Genomic DNA, 18,705 nt, shown 5'->3' on the forward strand with positions numbered 1-18,705 from the left:
ATGAAGAAGAAGAAGACAACTTTAAGAATGTGAAATATTTTATTAGTATATAAGTATTTACTTTATTAAACTTATATACAAAAGATCTCTTGAAATGATAGATCTCAATAGTTTTGTTTAAATTTTGTTGCCAGAGTCGGAGGAATGTTCATCTTGCGACTATTCAAGGTTTGGCTACATGTTGACTGGCTCTTCAGATTATTGTACCGGAAAGAGTTAAAGGAGATCTTCAAAAAGTACGATTATCTCATGGACATAATCAACAAGGTAGGTAATATTAGGTCTGGGAAATCAAATATTAGTGATTTAGGAACAAATTATTAGACATAGATGTAGCAGTAAAACTGATGATATCGATGTAGCAAAGTTATTTGTTCCAAGGCGTGTTTACTTCAGACCAGTTTATACCTTTCAGTAGAACATATTCTGGGTACAACAAATAACTGATGTGTCACTTTAGTCTGGGCTACAATGGATATCCAGACTGGGCTACATTTCTAACTGCAATGTCAAAATATTGCTATGATAGTGTGGATATTCCTTAGTATTGAAGACTATGGAAAAAGACCTAACCAACCCTTCTTCAAATGTGATATGGTTGATATATATTACCAGCTTTATCCCTTCCTATGGGATCTTGACAGTGGACTTTACCACGCTTATAATTTCGAAAGTAAGTTGTAGGATACGCAAAGTACAATAAAGGTTTGTCGTAAATTAACAAAAATATGTTATTTGTGAACATTAAATAAACAGGTGACTGAAAAACTAAAACTCCATTTTAAAGAAACGAAAATGTACGTTTTATTTTTACTTATAAAATTTATATAATACCTGATAATTTTGCCTGTATATACATTGTTTTGTAAAGGGTCAAATCTAAAAATAGAATAATATCTTAAGTATGCTTATACTTAGTTTAGTTTTTGTTTATTTTTTTACTATTAATATCCCAAAAATATACATTCGAATCCAATTAGTTGGTTCTACTTTTTAGGTGTAAAACCATTATTGTACTAAATAACAACTGTTTGAGCAGTCTTGGCATATCATAAGGGAATATTGCAGATAGCCTATTTAACGGTTTGAAAAATGTAATATTTTAATATTTGTTTGTAGCAAATGCCTATAAAATAGAGCAATTGCAAGAAACAGGAAACATACTGAAACCTAATTTAGGAGATTAAGCAGTCATGTTTCTATCTTCACCGTCATGCCACTACTCGCCAACATTTATTATATTAAAATGTTATGATAAATGTGATTTTAAGATAAAGAATACGCATTTACCTGTATTGGGATATGCTAAGCACAGAGGGGTATTTGTTTCTTCGATAACTGAAATAAAGTTAAAAGCATACTCTAATATACAGGGTGATTCATGAAGTTCTCCCCCCACTTCTACAGCACTTTGTACTAGTAAAAATAATGAAAAAATGTTATATAAACATAGGTCCGAAAACGCTTCGATAGCGAGTTACAGCTAGCGAAAGATTTCGCCTGAATTCCTGGGTAAAGAGTAAAATAAAGCCATACTGAACTTTTGGAAAGGTTAATTAAGTAAGAAAATATCATGGATTCTTATGTATTTTTACCTGATAAAGCTAATAAAATAGGTTTCAGAACTGTACCTGTAGTAGTTTTTTAGGGATTCCAGGGTTAAATGCAAAAAATTGGGGCACGAAACAATGTTTTTTTAAGTTTGATGTACAATAACTTTGTTAAATTGGTAATAAATACATAAAATCAACAAACATTAATTGTAGAGAATTTAATTCTGAGAAAATTGATATAATCAAAGTCTAAAATAAAACAGAAATAAGTAACCAAAAAATCGATTTTAATTCAGTATAATACATTACTAGCTGTAAAGAAATACCTTACTGTATTTAGTTAAAATAAAACAAAAACAAAATGTTTGTTCCTTAATGATGAGATAAATTGAGAAAACAAGATTTAACTGTTAAATAAATTTGTTTGTAAATAAAAATATCATGTTTTATTACGTTGTATTTTTTTTTAAATAAAAATTTATATCAAATGTTCGAAAATAAATGAAGCAAACATTTTCCCATTATTGTTTATTAATCATCGAAATGCAGTTTTTTGTTTTATTAATTTCTAAGTTGGTAACGCACGAATAATAGCTGATTCAACAATGGTATTCTGTACTGTTTACGTTAGAACTGTGTATTAGTGGTGTTTTGCAAGCTACAGCAGGAGATCGGGTTCTGTGAAATTCGTGTTATTAAATGCAATTTTTTTCTGTGAGTTATAATTCGATTGTTTATTCAGCGAAAAAATGCCTTACTTATTTACATCAGAGGAATACGCTGATATGGTTTTTATTTTGGGTTACTGTAATGGTAATGCTAGAGCTGCTGTAGAAGAATATGAACTACGTTTACCCTAATAGGAGGATTCCAGATACCAAAACAATTTCAGGAACTTTTCCTACTCTTCGGGAAACAGGATCACTACCAAGTACTAGAACCAATTATGAACGAGCTGTCCAACTTGATGATGATATTGTTATTAATGCTGTTCATCGCGCAGTCCAGGTGTAAGTACATGACGTATTTCTAGGCGGATAGGAGTTTCGCAGTCAACGGTGTGGAGGTCACTTAATCGAAACAAAATTTTATCCGTTTCATAAACAAAAGGTTCAACATCTACAGCTAGGGGATGGTCCGCTTCGCTTGGAGTTTTGCAACTTTTTGAATATTAATAATCAACTCTACAAGCGTATTTTGTTTACGGATGAGGCACAATTCACTCGGGATGGTGTCAATAACTTGCACAAATGAACACATGGGCAGAAGAAAATCCACATGAGGTAGTGGAACAGAACTTTCAACACCGATTTAGCGTCAATGTCTGGTGTGGCCTTTTGCACAATCGGCTGATTGGACCTTTCATATTACCTGGATGCTGAGTTCTATTTGCATTTCCTTCAAGAAGAGTTGCCGCAGCTGTTAGGAATGTTCCTTTACATCTCAGACAAAATTTGTAGTTCCAGCATGACGGAGCACCTCCCCACTTTTCACGTTGCCGTTTCTGCTTACTTAAATCATCAATTTCCTGGATACTGGATTGGTCGTGGAGGGCCTCACCCACCACCAAGATCACCAGATCTATCTCCATTGGATTATTGCATCTGGGGATGGATGAAAGACATTCTATACAAGACAAAAGTGAATTCTCATGATGAATTAATTGCCCATATTATGGATTCGGCTGTGCAGATACAGGGAAGTCCTGAAAAATTAAGAAGAAACACAACAAAAGCAATACACAAACGTGCTGCAAAATGTATTGATAATGATGGCCTCATTTTTCGAACATCTATTATAAAAAGGTGCGTACGGTTGGCCCAACCTGATTAATTTTGCTTAAAACTAGTAATGTATTATACTGAATAAAATCGATATTTTGGTACTTATTTCTGTTTTATTTTAGACTTTGATTATATCAATTTTCTCAGAATTAAATTCTCTACAATTAATGTTTGTTGATTTTATGTATTTATTACCAATTTAAACAAAGTTATTGTACATCAAACTTAAAAAAAACATTGTTTCGTGCCCCAATTTTTTTGCATTTAAAACCCTGAATCCCTCAAAAAATACTACAGGTACAGTTCTGAAACCTATTTTATTAGCTTTTATCAGGTAAAAATACATAAGAATCCATGATATTTCTTACTTAATTAACCTTTCCAAAAGTTTCAGTATGGCTTTATTTTACTCTTTACCCAGGAATTCAGGTGAAATCTTTCGCTAGCTTGTAACTCGCTAACGGAAGCGTTTTCGGACCTATGTTTATATAACATTTTTTCATTATTTTTACTAGTACAAAGTGCTGTAGAAGTGGGGGGAGAACTTCATGAATCACCCTGTATATATGAGCAAGATACGCATACACAATAAACAATAGTAAGCGAGACCGAAATCAAAGATGAAAACGTTGAACAAACTTCATCTAAGAGGAATACATTTTATAATTTTACGAAACACCGTAATGGGTAAGCGCAAATATTTACTTTATCCTCCTATTCAATTATTAGACTTTTTGTCTCAAAATACAATTAAGTTAAAATTCCACACTCTTTACTCGTGTACCTTTTAGCAGCACAATTATCCCTTTCTCGCACATTTGCCCATCATTAGTTTGTTATGTCTCGACTGAACTCATCCCAGCCCTTCCAGTTAATGGTATATTTGTGGTATACCAAAGATTTTTGACGTATGCTGGTTTTTCTGCAAACGTGGATTGTAAAGTCCTATAATTATTTATAGAAATGATAGTATACTAGTTAATACAATTTTTTACAGTTATTTTAAATCGCTTTAGGTCACGCGTGTAAGGTAAATTACAATATTATTAGTAATAAAATCTGTAATTATTATATATAAATTAATAAAATAAAAACATTTAAAGTGTACTGTTTAATAGTTAGAAATTCTCCTTTTCGAGTTGTTGTTATTATCAATAATCAGACCTGAAAATTGAAAATGGATTCATATAAATTATGCATTTTTTATACAACACTATGCCAATTTTTCTTTGCAGGGATGGAAAGAGGAAGATAATATCCGAAGAGGGATTGCAAGTCCAGATCAAAGTATTGAGCGTGAGTTATAAGAGATTGTAAATAGTTTTTAAGATAAATGAAGTATTCTAGTGAATAAAATTATTGTAGTATTTCCTAAAATAATGATGCAATCGTACAAAATTAAGATTAAAAGAAAACAATTAACAGAAAAACGTCTTTTTAAGCTTGTAAGCCAAAAGTTGTGTAACAGAAAAGGTAAAAATGAAAAAAGTCGAACTATGTTCTGTTGCTGAAATTGAAGCAAAACAGATTTATATAAATTAGTATAACGTCAGACAAACTTTTACATTTATAGAAAATGAAATATATTTTATTTAAATAATCATGGACGGTAACGAACATGATATGTGTAACACCATTTACGCGTAGCCTAAAGATAATACTTTATTAAGAGGCCGAATTTAACGTAAGGTACTTCGTAACGGAAGTATAAATCAACATTTTTAAATCACTTGCCTTACTACAATACCATATTACAGACACTTTAATTTTGTAAATGGTAGAAAGTAGCAATGGAAAACCCAAAGTAATTATTACTGTTTTCATTATGCATACGATGTATATGGGTATATGCAATTTAACGCGAGTTTGTGAACAAGATAACCGCCGTAATTTTTAATCTATCTTGACTAAACTTGAATCGCAAAAAGTACTTGCATACAGCTTGGACGAGTGCGATAGTTAGTCTAAATCAATAAACAGTTTTAAGATAGCGGCCATTCGCATTCGATCAAAAGTTTTGACAAACTTTTATTCTTTTCCTTATTCATATTTAATAAGGTTTCAAGACGGTGGCCATTCAATGTTTGGGAAATATATTATTATATCTCATAGTGAAAAACAAAAAGTGTTTAAAAATTCTCATGTCATTTAAAATTATGTTTGTTATTGCGCGTTTTTGTTTCTGGAAATATTTCTAGAAAGCTTGCGCACCATGTTTTAAGTAGTATAAAACATTACAGGAATATTTTCGTGCACAGATAGTACTTAAAAATAGCTTGTTTAAGTACGTTAGCCAGTCTTAATTCATCTGTGCTCGCTGAAATCATTTATGAACAACGGCTAGTTCGTGCTCTGTACTATCAAGACGTAGTATTAAATTGGGGTCATATGGGTTATTAAACACTAATTATCAGCAAAACCTAATTGTGCCAGCCATAAACATTTAAGAACTGTCAGCTCGGCTAGTTAGTGCTCTGTACTATCAAGACGTAGTAGGAAATCGGGCTCATATGGATTAATAAAGAGTAATTATCAGTAAAACCTAATTGTGCCAGCCTTAAACATTTAGGAAGAGTCCGCCCGGCTAGTTAGTGCTCTGTACTATCAAGACGTAGTAGGAAATTGGGCTCATATGGATTAATGAAGAGTAATTATCAGCAAAACCTAATTGTGCCAGCCGTAAACATTTAAGAACAGTCAGCTCGGCTAGTTAGTGCTCTGTACTATCAAGACGTAGTAGGAAATTCGGCTCATATGGATTAATAAAGAGTAATTATCAGTAAAACCTAACTGTGCTAGCCGTAAACATTTAGGAACAGTCCGCCCGGCTAGTTAGTGCTCTGTACTATCAAGACGTACTAGGAAATTGTGCTCATGTGGGTTATTAAACACTAATTATCAGCAAAACCTAACTGTGCTAGCCCTAAACATTTAGGAACAGTCCGCCCGGCTAACTACTTCTCTGTACGTCGGACGTACAGCAAAATATAGTACATTTTTTAAACAGCCTTTGTACAGTTTAACCTTGTAAATTTATCTATAAACCATTTCTTGATCCATGGATATACAATTTAATAAATACTAAAATTTCTCTTCGGTTATTAAACACTAATAATCAGCAAAACTATTATATTAAACTTAGTAACAAATCGCCCAATCACAACCGGTTGTTAATAAGTAGACGAAAATAGGCCTTTTCTCCAACAAAAAGCAAATAAGTTTATGTTTGTGCATTTGTCTTCATTGAGTAAGAATTAAATGTTTTATTGATAATTTATGTATAGTTGTTGTTTATAGTACGTGTTGCACACATTAATAGCAATCATTAAGAGAGAAGAATAGCCTTGACGATAGCCTTGACTCTAAGAGCATTGTTGCTATACAAAACAATGAGACAGAATGTTAACAACCATCAAGTACGAAATATTGTTTCATAGAAAGCATTTTAGTTAATAATAATAACCCACGGGCAAGAATGAAATTAAGCATTAGCATGTGATAATAGCTATAGTCAATTGTTAACATATAATATTAATATAATAATCGAAATATTATGACCTTAACAACTAACTGTAATAAATGTTTGGTAATAGCACTAACAATACCCTGATTTATTAAAGTATTCGATTAAAATTTCTGAGTAATAAATAGAAAGCTTTCCGGAAATATAAAAAAATGAGAAAACACATTTTATACTCTTATATTGCAGGTAGCTACTCTGCTGAAAAGTATGATGAAAATTTATAAAATGATACACAACTATTATACTAAATCTAAGCAATCTCGTGGAAGAACTAAAGGAAGTTCCATGGATATCAGTGCACCCAAGAAAAGTTTTTAACAAAAAGCGCAATGTTCACTTCTGCTGTAGTGTATTCCATCAATAAGTAACGAAGAGAACTGCTTTTATAATGAGCTTATTAACAATAGCTAGATTTAACTTGTAAATATTTCATGAGTAGGTTTGACTTACTATGAGGGGAAAAACGAGCATGGTGGGATGTGGTATGTATAACGGTTCGAGTTACCAAGTTTAACACAGTAATTTTGATGTTAAACAAAGATTTCATTCCTTGGTATACCTCAAAGGCTTAGTAAAATATAATGTTATAAACTCAAACTCAAATAAATTTATTTTCAAAAACAAATTTCCAACACTTGTACATGTTAATGCATGAAAATTGACAGCACATAGAACAAAGTCTGTGCGTGCTGTCCAGTTCAAATCTAGAATGTACAAAGTATTAATAATAAAATAAGAAATGCTATGTGTTAATGAAAAATAAATAAATAAAAACAGAAATGAACTAAAGGAAACTTTAAATAAAAAATAAAAACTTGACAGTCTATACATAATTTAAAGTATAACATTTAATCAAAATCACACAAGAATTTCTAGAATAAAACACGGCACGCATTCAAATAAAACACGGTAAAAACAAATGAAGATGGACAAACAAAAAATACATTATCTCAGAGACGATGACGCACGGATGACAGTAATGAGTGGAAGTTAATGACTGTATCGGTAAAGTTAGTAATAGCAATGATTTCGTTGTTTTCATTGGTAACGGTAAGTGGGGGAGAGGAGGGCCTCAGCACCGTCCGGACCGATCATACGAAGCCAGGCAGTGACCAGCCGCTTGAAGCCACTAACAGGATCGTCCTGCAGGTCCCTTATCACAGAGGGCAAGTGTCTGTACAGTGTGTTGGCGACATAGTATGCGTTAGTGAATTTAATAGACAGTTTAATTAAAGGGACCTGCAAGCCCACACTCACAGCGTTTCTTGTAGGGTAACTGTGAACAATAGGGGTGAGGACGGCATCTTTATGAGAGTAGGTGTAGACCAGTAAAGTCCTAATAAATAACTGCCTAATTGTAAAAATATCAGTCTCCATAAATAACAGAGTAGATGAATATTGTCTTTGTTTATTAAAAGCTGCTTTTATTATTGATTTTTGAATAACATTTAATGGTTCTAATGTAGTTTTGTAGGCCCCTCCCCATGCGATGATACCGTATTGTAAAATGGACTGTACATACGCAAAGTAAACTGTTTTTAACTCATTATAATATAGAGTTTGGCCTAATTCACGAAATATACAGTATAGATTAATTTCCTTAATTTGGACTTTATACAATTAACGTGAGGTTCCCACTTGAGTTTTGCATCAATAATTACACCGAGATACTTGTACTGGTCCACCCTCTCTATCAGCTGGCAATCACATGCAGTATTGAGAGAGTCACCGCACGAGTGCAGCAGCATTTAGTGAATTTTCGTTAAAGCTATTCACTAAGTCTGTATTAATATAGTTGAATTACTTTATTATAGTTCATTATTTGTATAAATTTATGAAAGAATAGATGTAAATTAGTTAACAAATCTATAAATTTGATAACTCACTTTACCTCTTTACATTCAAATGTACAAATCCTCATCGTGGTAGAGGGTTACTCACCGTGTCCTGGATACGGATACAAAGTCAAGGTTTTCTTGATAACGCTCCTGAGTAGGAAAAAGCAGAGTTGCTAGCAGACTAAAATTATTGGAATAATGCTACTCCTATTATATCAAAGTAGGCAGTATCTGCGAAAGACAAGCCTGTAAGTGGTATTGGGCCGATGCAGGCTTGCTCTGAAGAAGATAAAATATCTATATAGATGATCAGTCCAGATATTCTTATAATAAATCTAAGTAACATGAACATTACGGATATCCCATTCGCTTGAAGAAACTATATCACATCGTACGAGACACATCATTGCAAACCTAGCCATATGGGCAATTACCACACCCCACTTCCCCCTCACCGTGTGGCGTTGCCACGTTGTCATATCAGCTAATTCTCAGTATGAGGTCATTTGACATCATCGTTCCGGTTATTTACATCCATTTTGATCTCCGGCATTCGATTATTTCGTATGTTTTTATTTCTTTTTCACCATCTGCGCCGCAGTGTAAACACGTGTTAATTTAAATCGTGAAGGCAAAGGATTCAAGAAGATAGATGAGAAGTTAAGATGAGCATTAACGATCGCTAGATTGTTAAATTCAATAGTTTATTCAATCACTAGTTATTGGTCCGTTACAGCTGGCAACACTGCGCCACAACCCAGGCTTGCATTGGCATGTCTCGTACTATAACTTACTCAGACATTAATCCAAGAAACGTTTCAGATCGGAGATGTGCCAATTCCTAATTTTCTTTCCACTCTGGTCTTGAAGTTGGTATATGACTCTTGAAAGTTACACATTCTTTTTAAGTGTTCATAATTGTAATAGTTTTTACGCTATTAAACTTTAAACTTTTCAACCGTATTATAATAAATCAAACGTAATGCAACAATCCAACGTTTGCTTTCATTTTTATCTGGCACTGCAACAACACTAATTGTATTAAATGAAAATCTTAGCTTTATCTTGGTTAAAGATCGTTACTGTTTAAAACTTTGATTGTAAATTTAACATTTTTGAACCTAGTATATAATGTACTAAGACTAATCCCCAAAAAAATACCGGACAGTTCAGACACTCTGTATAATATTTTATCGAATAAACTTAAACCTTTTTAGGTTTGCCTGGAATAAACCTAGTGGATGTAGCTTTTGACAATCTCCCGATGACATCAGAGGACCACGACTGGAAGGACGAGTTTTGCACCTTAGTAGCAGCCGTAAGTAAAATATATTGGTCATAATGCGTTATACTTATAATATACTTATGTTATAATTCGGTAGAAATAGCAAACAAATATGGTTTTTTATATGAACTTCCTACTGATTTGCGAAACACCAAGGGGTTTAAAATCGGTTAGAGTGAGAAAAATCATTTAAGAATTTTGAAAAATTTATGTTTTAACTTAAACTTAAGAGTTTTTAATTGATCGTGTTTTTATAATGTCATTATAATAGGGTTTTATTGTAATAGTGTACTTAGGTTTTTCCTATATTCTGATGTGCAATTTTCGTAGGGAACATATAAATAAATAAATAAACCTATATATTTGTATTTTAATAATCGGAGCAACAAGGAAAACTTCTAAATATACTTAATTCAAACCAGAAATGCTCTTACACGTTCAAAACATGATATAGGGGTCAGGAAAAACTGTGATCCTCTTAACGAAGAACACTGGATTTATAAGAGTATATACCTGATGTATGCCTACATACGATTAAAAAATTTAATATGGCTCCATATTATTACATTATAAGTGATTTTGACTAGTTCTTATGCATTTTTCAATACAGAAGTCCCACATACATAATTCATACAGAGGACTGAGAAGCCAGTAAAAAGACATAAATTTTGGCATATGATGAAATACTTATATTTAATATGAAATCACGCTTGATTTCAACATAATCGCTCATAAGGCTTTGTTTAACAGAATTATTTTTGTTTTCCACACTGTAGTCTTTGGATCGTTGAAACATGTTAGTGTTTGTTCTCTGTTATTTCTTAAGCCACTGCTAAATGCCACATATTAATTTCAAATAACTGCCCCAGTTTCGAGTACTATATGTGAAATAATAAATAACTTTATTCATTAAGATTAGTTTTATAACTACGATTAAAAATATTATAGTCAATTGATCAAACGGTTTAAATTCGTCAATGGCGAAATCCGGAGTAAAAAGTTAGATCGTCTCTTTGTATTTCTTATCTGCATCCCTACAGTTCTAAAAATTAAATTATGACTAATTTAACAAAAAGTCTGTTTATTAACATATGCTGCCTTCTAGAAGTTTGGAAATGATGCAAGAGCCTCGCAGAGAATTAGGTTGGTGAGGTGAAAGAAGTGTACCAGCCCTGATGAGGGCTGTCAAGACGGCCGCAATCAACGGGCATGATAGTAGCAAGACGTTAACAATCCATGCAAACAATAATAAGACACACTCAACCAACCCCTGATCAGACTGCCTTCCTGCTGCCTTAATCCTTTACTTTCACACATATGTAGACTTAATAGTTATTATGTCGTGTATCAAATATTTAGAGCTCGATAAAACACATAAAATAAGACCAATAAACCATAATTTCCGTATAAATTATAAGTAAGTTTAAATATTACATGAACTACAATTCATATTGGTTAGGGGTATTTACATCAATATCTTTTTGCCTCTGAAGAATGGATAGAGATGTTTAACCCTTACTACGCATATTACGGGAAATCTAGCGCGGTGTAAGTGACTCCACGCGTATTACGGTAAAGGTCGCGCGGTGTAAGTGACTCCACGCGTATTACAGTAAAGCTCGCACGGTGTAAGTGACTCCACGCGTATTACAGTAAAGCTCGCACGGTGTAAGTGACTCCACGCGTATTACGGTAAAGGTCGCGCGGTGTAAGTGACTCCACGCGTATTACGGGAAATCTCGCGCGGTGTATGTGACTTCACGTGTATTACGGTAAATCTAGCGCGGTGTAAGTGACTCCACGCGTATTACGGGAGATCTAGCGCGGTGTATGTGACTTCACGTGTATTACGGTAAATCTAGCGCGGTGTAGGTGACTCCACGCGTATTATGGTAAATCTCGTAATGGAAGTTTTTATTTTTTGTCGTGAACAATAGTTCGTAAAACTGCTGATAGAATGGGGTAGAATGTCAACCGAAACTCAGACAAAGACTACGCTCTATTCATTGTTCTCGGCCACCCGTTACCGATCCAAAACCGGTTGTCATTGCAACTGAACGCCATTCTGACCTGCAGACTGGCGCGTCTTACGGGATTTCCCGCGTGGTGAGGGCGACAGTGCTGTTCACGAGACCTGCGCTTAAGCTTCTTCCTGTGTTGAGTTCCGTGTTTTAAGTTATTTCTGAACATATTTTACAGTTATATTATTACTTCAAAAATTGTGACTTCAATTTGAAACATTTCATGCTTCGAAGTGTTTCATTCATAAAACTTGGTTCATTTTTGAAGTTGGTAAATTCTATGGTTTTTTTTTGCTATACATAAATAATCTGTAAAAATAAAAAAGTCTAAAATAATCCTTTTTATGTTTTTTCTTCCGCTAATAACTTCAGAGATATTAAATCAAATCGAACTTTAAACAAATTAAAAATTTATTTTTTATGCTATAAAACGCTGGGTTAAAATATAGGAATTTGTATTCAGCGCTATGGGGATTAATAAACGCATTCAAATTTCCTATATAATACTGAACTGCTTAATATTTTGTGTTCTAGGGGACCGACACTGTTCATGAGTCTTTGTGTTTTCTGCTGGTGACATTAGGGCACCATCCAGAAGTCCAGGTAACAATTCCCTATTTTGTTATTTTGTATTTTATACAGATTTATAGAAGTATAAAATCTTGTAAGCCTAGTCTCTCCGCATCAATATTTGTTAAAAACAGCAAAACATGCTGAATGTTTGGTATATGGCTCGTATCCCGGTGCGTAAACAAATTGGCTTAGACCGAAATATTTCAAGAGTACAATTAATATTGTGGAGACAATGGTTCGATATGGTATGGTACGAAAAACATTAATGTTCTTATAAAATGGTCCTGTTTTTCATAGAATACACGGTTATATTTTAGTATAAAATGGAAAATTATTCGCTGCAAATCTTATTATAATGTGACGTAAATCTTAAATCTAAATGAGTCGCTAACACGGTATGCCCTTTATTAAATTATGTAAATATATAAAACCATATTGAGAACGTAGACCGGGACGGCATTACCTCTAATATTGCCACGACTTAATAATGGTTTAATGGGGACTTAACCACAGATCATACTAATGGGTGTTTGGCGGTTGGATGGGTTAGGTAACCAGTGGGATAAACTAACAAGGGGTCAAGCTAGTTAGGAAATGATTACGAGAGGTTTGTATTGATCAGGGGATTAATAAGTAATTTCTCAGTTGTTTTCATGTTATCATTATGTAGAGTGTCCTTAGGCACGAATATATAAGGGTTATACAAATATACATCTTATAGCACACTGGCAGGGAAGTAGACTACATGTGTGTCTGTCACTTTAAAATAGTATATTGAAAACGCAGTTATTGGCTTTAGGGTGGTATAGTCAATTCCATAATCTTGATGCAGTATTTGTACATGAATTCGAAAGAATATGAGGTACCAAGCACAACACAAATCTAAAAATAATTTATTACGAAAATATCTTTGAAAAGCTTAACTTTAGTTTCATTATGTACAGATTCATTGTAAAAACAGTTCAAAATAAAATGTATGCTGTAATTGTGAAATTTCTCCAGTATAGATAATTTAATATTATTCCATAGTGCTAAATGATAAAAAATAATGATAAATTAACATAGCGTGTTTAATTAAATCTAATGGATTGTATATGGCTTAAAACATAGTTTCATGCATATTCAATAATCATGCAAAGTTTTGCAATGCGTTTACTCGTGTATCTGCTGTGTATCTGAAACGTCACAAATACTTTTACGACTGCCATATTGAAATCATATCAGATATTGGTAAGTGTGAACGAACAAATCAATCATAAGCAAAATGAGAATTAGAAACGCCTATTCAGCCCTGCCCCTCTATTTTAGTAGGTCAGCTGTAACTATTCTCTTTTTAAAATAATGAGCAGCCACCTTTTTTAGCAACTAAAAGTGTAACTGGTAAAATTATGTATAGTTGACCTTTGGTATATACTATGTAAAATGTGAGGTACTAATTGGACATGCACTTACGTGTGACAAAATAAACTGTTCTTTAATTATTCCCTTTATCACCGATGTAAAAATTTATTAAGGTTTTCTTATTTAATGTATTATTCATTAAATGTTTATAAAAGTAATTTTGCTAACTTTCTTAACAGTCAGATGCTTAGTAAAAAAACGTTATTCATATTTGATACGTACGGAGCATATGGGCATGTACCAGGATCATTATTGGCGTACGAGAAGTCTTGAAGTTGGCACATATGAGACAACATTGTCTTTTCTAGTCTATTCCTCTCCATACGCCATTTCTCAATGGTCAATGATAAGTAAGAATAGGAAAACTTCATAGCAATACAATTAGTGAAGACTTTAGTGGTATAATTTGTATAAGCTGAATATATAGGCCATAAGGGTTACGCCATATTGTTATATACTTTGTTTGTTATATATTGCAAACATATCTGAGTACCAGTCACCAATTGATTGTGATACCACAGGCCTGTTTTTTTGTGTTTAGGACAGTATCTTTGAGGAGATACAGAGAGTTATGGGTGACCTTGACCGTGACGTCACTGTTGCTGACGTCAGCGCCATGACCTACCTGAACCAGGTCATCCTAGAGAGCATCAGACTTCATGGGAGCATCTCAGCAATTATGAGAAAGGCAACACAGGATACAAAATTGCGTGAGTAAGAGTGTTAAAACATTTAATTTAGTCTATTTTCATTGAGTAGTGTTCACTGTAATGTTTTTAAATGCAGTTAAACACTCCTACTATAGCAGGATCAAAGTAAAACTAGTCTAATCCCTTTGTATTGTTTATTTCGACAGTATTCGACATTAGAGAGAGGTTATAAGTCGATTATGGTACCAAATTTTTAGAAAACTCCATTTTGAAATCAACACAGAAGAATGGAGAAAGCTTTAGAAGTATTCATTGATATGTAGGTGAGAATTTTGACATAAGAAGCACAGATAAAATCTTAACATACATGTAGATTTTAAAATGCGTAAATCATTACAAAAGTATTTTTAATCAATAATGTGTACAGTTGATCATTCAATAACTCACCTAATTTTTATCCTGACAGTGACAAAAAGGGATTATAGGTGAATAGTACCGTTGAAGAGAGAGAGAGAGAGAGGGGAGAGAGAGAGAGAAAGAGAGAGAGAGAGAGAGAGAGAGAGAGAGAGAGAGAGAGAGAGAGAGAGGAGAGAGAGAGAGAGAGAGAGAGACCGCGCGCTGAGTGGATCGGATCGGTTCGTCGCCTCCACTCCATACATGAGCAGTGGGTGGGCACAGTGACCTTTCTCAATAGTCTATTAAGTTTTAATTTATATTTTCAAGAACGAATAACCTTATAAGGAGTTTTCGCTACGCAGTGAAGGAGCTGAGCTTCAGAAGTCACAACTTGTGGTAATACTCGTGACGACTGAAATTGTATTCATAATTATTAACTGTTTAATTTTGTTTATAAACTCCTGCTTCAATATATAGACAATATGTTTATTACTCGTATAGAGTATAAGAACGTGGTAGTTTTGTTATATGGCTAGTTTTAAGGTTATAAATATTTTATTTTTTTTAATACTCGAGTGTTTTATTTAAGCAAACCCGTAACAATACGATACAAATTAAGAATGCATTCAATAACCAATATTACACTTTACAGCTGGATGCACGCTGCCGGCCGGAAGTCGCATATTAATAGCACTCCAAGCAATGGGTTATGATAAAGAACAGTTCCCAAATCCGAAACAGTTTCTGCCTGAACGGTTCTCTCCAGAGAAGCAAAAGGAACGACACAACTACTCTTTCGTGCCGTTCAGTGCTGGTCCTCGTAACTGTATAGGTATAATTAATTTATTATTTTACTGTTAAATTTTAAATGTACGATAATATTATTATAAGTTGATGTTAATATACCCAGTTATTCAAAAGTGTACTAGAAATTCACTAGTGGAATAGTCATCTTAATTATGGTGAAAACCAAAGGATCACTGATAGTTTAGGTTCCAGTAATTTAACACGAAAGCTGCTCAGAGAGTATTCTATCTATTTATTAGTTACATAGCATGTTCTTATAAAGTTTTATTTAAATTTAAAAAAATACGCGGGCTTTAATTAAATTAAGTAAAAAATGGTTTTGGCATTATTGTTTGGAGTAACATTTAGAACATTAAACACAAACTTGAACTTGTCATTAAGTAAATGAATTATATTTATAAGGTATCATGGAAGCAAAATGTCATGGAAAATTATATTTCTAATTTGTAACGTACAATCATTTTCTTAATAATTTTTTTTAGAGAAAATTAGAGTTAAGTATACAATATCAAAATAAAGGTTCTCTTATCTAATATACATGGGGTAATATATTCCACATTCAATGGTGTTTCTTTCAATGGTTTATTATTTTACTAATACCATCTTTATAAAATTTTTTAGGAGTTTTTCATTCATTAGATAACGCCATCCGTGGTAGTAAGATAGTAATAACGAAGTATTTGTCTAATGTAAATCATTACTGTAAAACCAATATAAATATATATATATATATATATATATATATATATATATATATATATGTGTATAAATATTAAACGTAAGGGCTCTGTGGTGTAATGGTATCACATTCATCCGGCAAGTGAGAGATCGGGGTTCGACTCCCGGCGGAGCAAGTACTTTTCGTGATTCAATGTTTATTGAAATTAAATATGGCTATTGCCTCTTATACAATTGAATGTAAATAAAAGTCGTTTGACAGGTATTTGGTCTTCCGATAATTTGTTAGTTTGCTTATTTAAACGCATATGTAACAGATATGGCCAAATACAAAATAACTAAATCGTAAAAAGTAAGGTCTTTGTGGTGTAATGGTAATGTATTAAGTTTACAAGAAACCTTAGGAGAATGTTAAGAATTATTCAAGTGTTATTATATTAGCATTGTGGTTAAACTAAACTATATTCTTCACTATAATTAATCTTAACCTATCTATTACACCTTTAACATTTTTTCTTATATTTATTGATATGAGTAGTGGAAAACGTATTCCTTAGGTTTAGGGAAATTGAGGTTGGTTGACCGTAACCGAGGGCTGGGAATTTTATATTTACTTGCATTTATAATTTTTTTGCTAACTAAACTATACACGTAACATGTTTAAGTGACAGATCCGGGTTCGACTCCCGACGGAGCAAGTACTTTTTGTGATTCAATGTTTTTTTTATTATATACATATAGTTATATTTTGTAAGTTGTATTTTGCAATGGTTTTATTGCAACTTTACGTTAAATTGATGTAATAATGACACACCACATAACAATGCCGATTGTTCGTGTGTGTACTATATTCAGTATACTTAGTATCAAATGTATGGGTTTGGTCTAGGAGCCTTGTGTTGTTAGTAGGAGAAACTTAGTTTTGTTGGAGTGTGGACGGAATTAGTGCCTATAAGTATAGTACATATATTTCTTTATTTATGTAATATACTCTCCCACTATTTGTCCTTGTAATATTGCTCTATAACAGATATTATTGTATCCCCAGGGAAGTCGTACGCAATGATCATGATGAAGACAGTCCTGGTCCATATCCTGCGCCGTCTGCGGGTTACGTCACATACTAATTTGTCAGATATCAAGTACGAAATGAAGGTCGTGATGCACCACAAGTCTCCACTCCTAGTCTCGTTCCATTCAAGATAAACAAGATTTGATTCAGTCTTAAACGTGGGATTCATACCACTACTCAAGATCAATGGTTTTCATACGTCTTAAATTACCATGGAGCGTTCTCAGAAACTCTAAATTAAAAGGAAAACTCCTTAGTAATACTGGTATACGTTAGTTTTTAATCGTACATTCACATGTGCTATTCATATTTTAATAAAATACAATTGGAATAGTATATAAGTTTGAATTTATTACAAAAAAGCTGCTTAATTCACAGAATAATAATATATTCGTCAAGTGATTCTTGAGTAAAGTTCTTTTTAAAGGGCCTACTCATAATGAATCAAGACCTCACCATACTTTCAAGGTCTTGAGTTGGAATAAACTTGTGTGGTTTGTACTGTCAACGTCCTCAGTAATATCTTGTATGATTGGCCTACCATTAGTAAGTTACAAATATACTTATATGAACACTTAAATTTATTTACGTTAGATTGGTTTGGGTTAGGTTGGGTTTGATTGTGTTATGTTAGTTAAGGTTAATATTGTGGGGCATGTGGCGTAATTTAGCCAATACGGTATAGGGTGCTTATTATATTCTTAGATAAATCTAAGAATATTCTAATGATAACAGATAACATCAGTACAAGTGTTAGCCTGCTCGTGATAATCTGTTTGTAGCACATTCATTATTTATTTCTGATAATCATTAAACTTCCGTAGTATATATATTTAAACGTCACTACGTCGGCAAGTATTTATCATTAATACACAATATATCAGTAAATGCACTAAATTTTGTCCCGCATCTCTATAAAATATTTCTACATGTAATCCAACTAGATTGATATCCCTAAAAACATAAGTATAAAAGATTTTTTATCTATACCTACTATATCAAATCGTCACTATAAACGCCTACTCAACATAGCCCAGTAATCTGCATAGATTCTTCACAAATGGTTATGAATGTCTTCTTAACAGACGATACATGAACGACAAAATATAACCTAGCGGAAGTAA

General features: G+C 33.0%; 1 protein-coding gene across 1 annotated transcript in view; it reads left to right on the forward strand.

Moving 5' to 3' along the window:
* LOC124366760 (cytochrome P450 4c21-like) overlaps positions 1 to 17,917 on the forward strand; it is a 32,831-nt gene extending 14,914 nt beyond the window's left edge. The window contains exons 7-13 of the mRNA XM_046823361.1: positions 135 to 267; positions 4,573 to 4,633; positions 9,916 to 10,016; positions 12,539 to 12,607; positions 14,520 to 14,688; positions 15,677 to 15,856; positions 17,558 to 17,917. Coding sequence (XP_046679317.1) covers positions 135 to 267; positions 4,573 to 4,633; positions 9,916 to 10,016; positions 12,539 to 12,607; positions 14,520 to 14,688; positions 15,677 to 15,856; positions 17,558 to 17,715 — 871 coding nt within the window. The 3' untranslated portion in view covers positions 17,716 to 17,917. The remainder of the gene's footprint in view (positions 1 to 134; positions 268 to 4,572; positions 4,634 to 9,915; positions 10,017 to 12,538; positions 12,608 to 14,519; positions 14,689 to 15,676; positions 15,857 to 17,557) is intronic.
* Positions 17,918 to 18,705: the final 788 nt, after the last annotated feature.

The sequence above is a fragment of the Homalodisca vitripennis genome, chromosome 7, assembly GCF_021130785.1.
Source record: "Homalodisca vitripennis isolate AUS2020 chromosome 7, UT_GWSS_2.1, whole genome shotgun sequence".
Taxonomy (NCBI): domain Eukaryota; kingdom Metazoa; phylum Arthropoda; class Insecta; order Hemiptera; family Cicadellidae; genus Homalodisca; species Homalodisca vitripennis.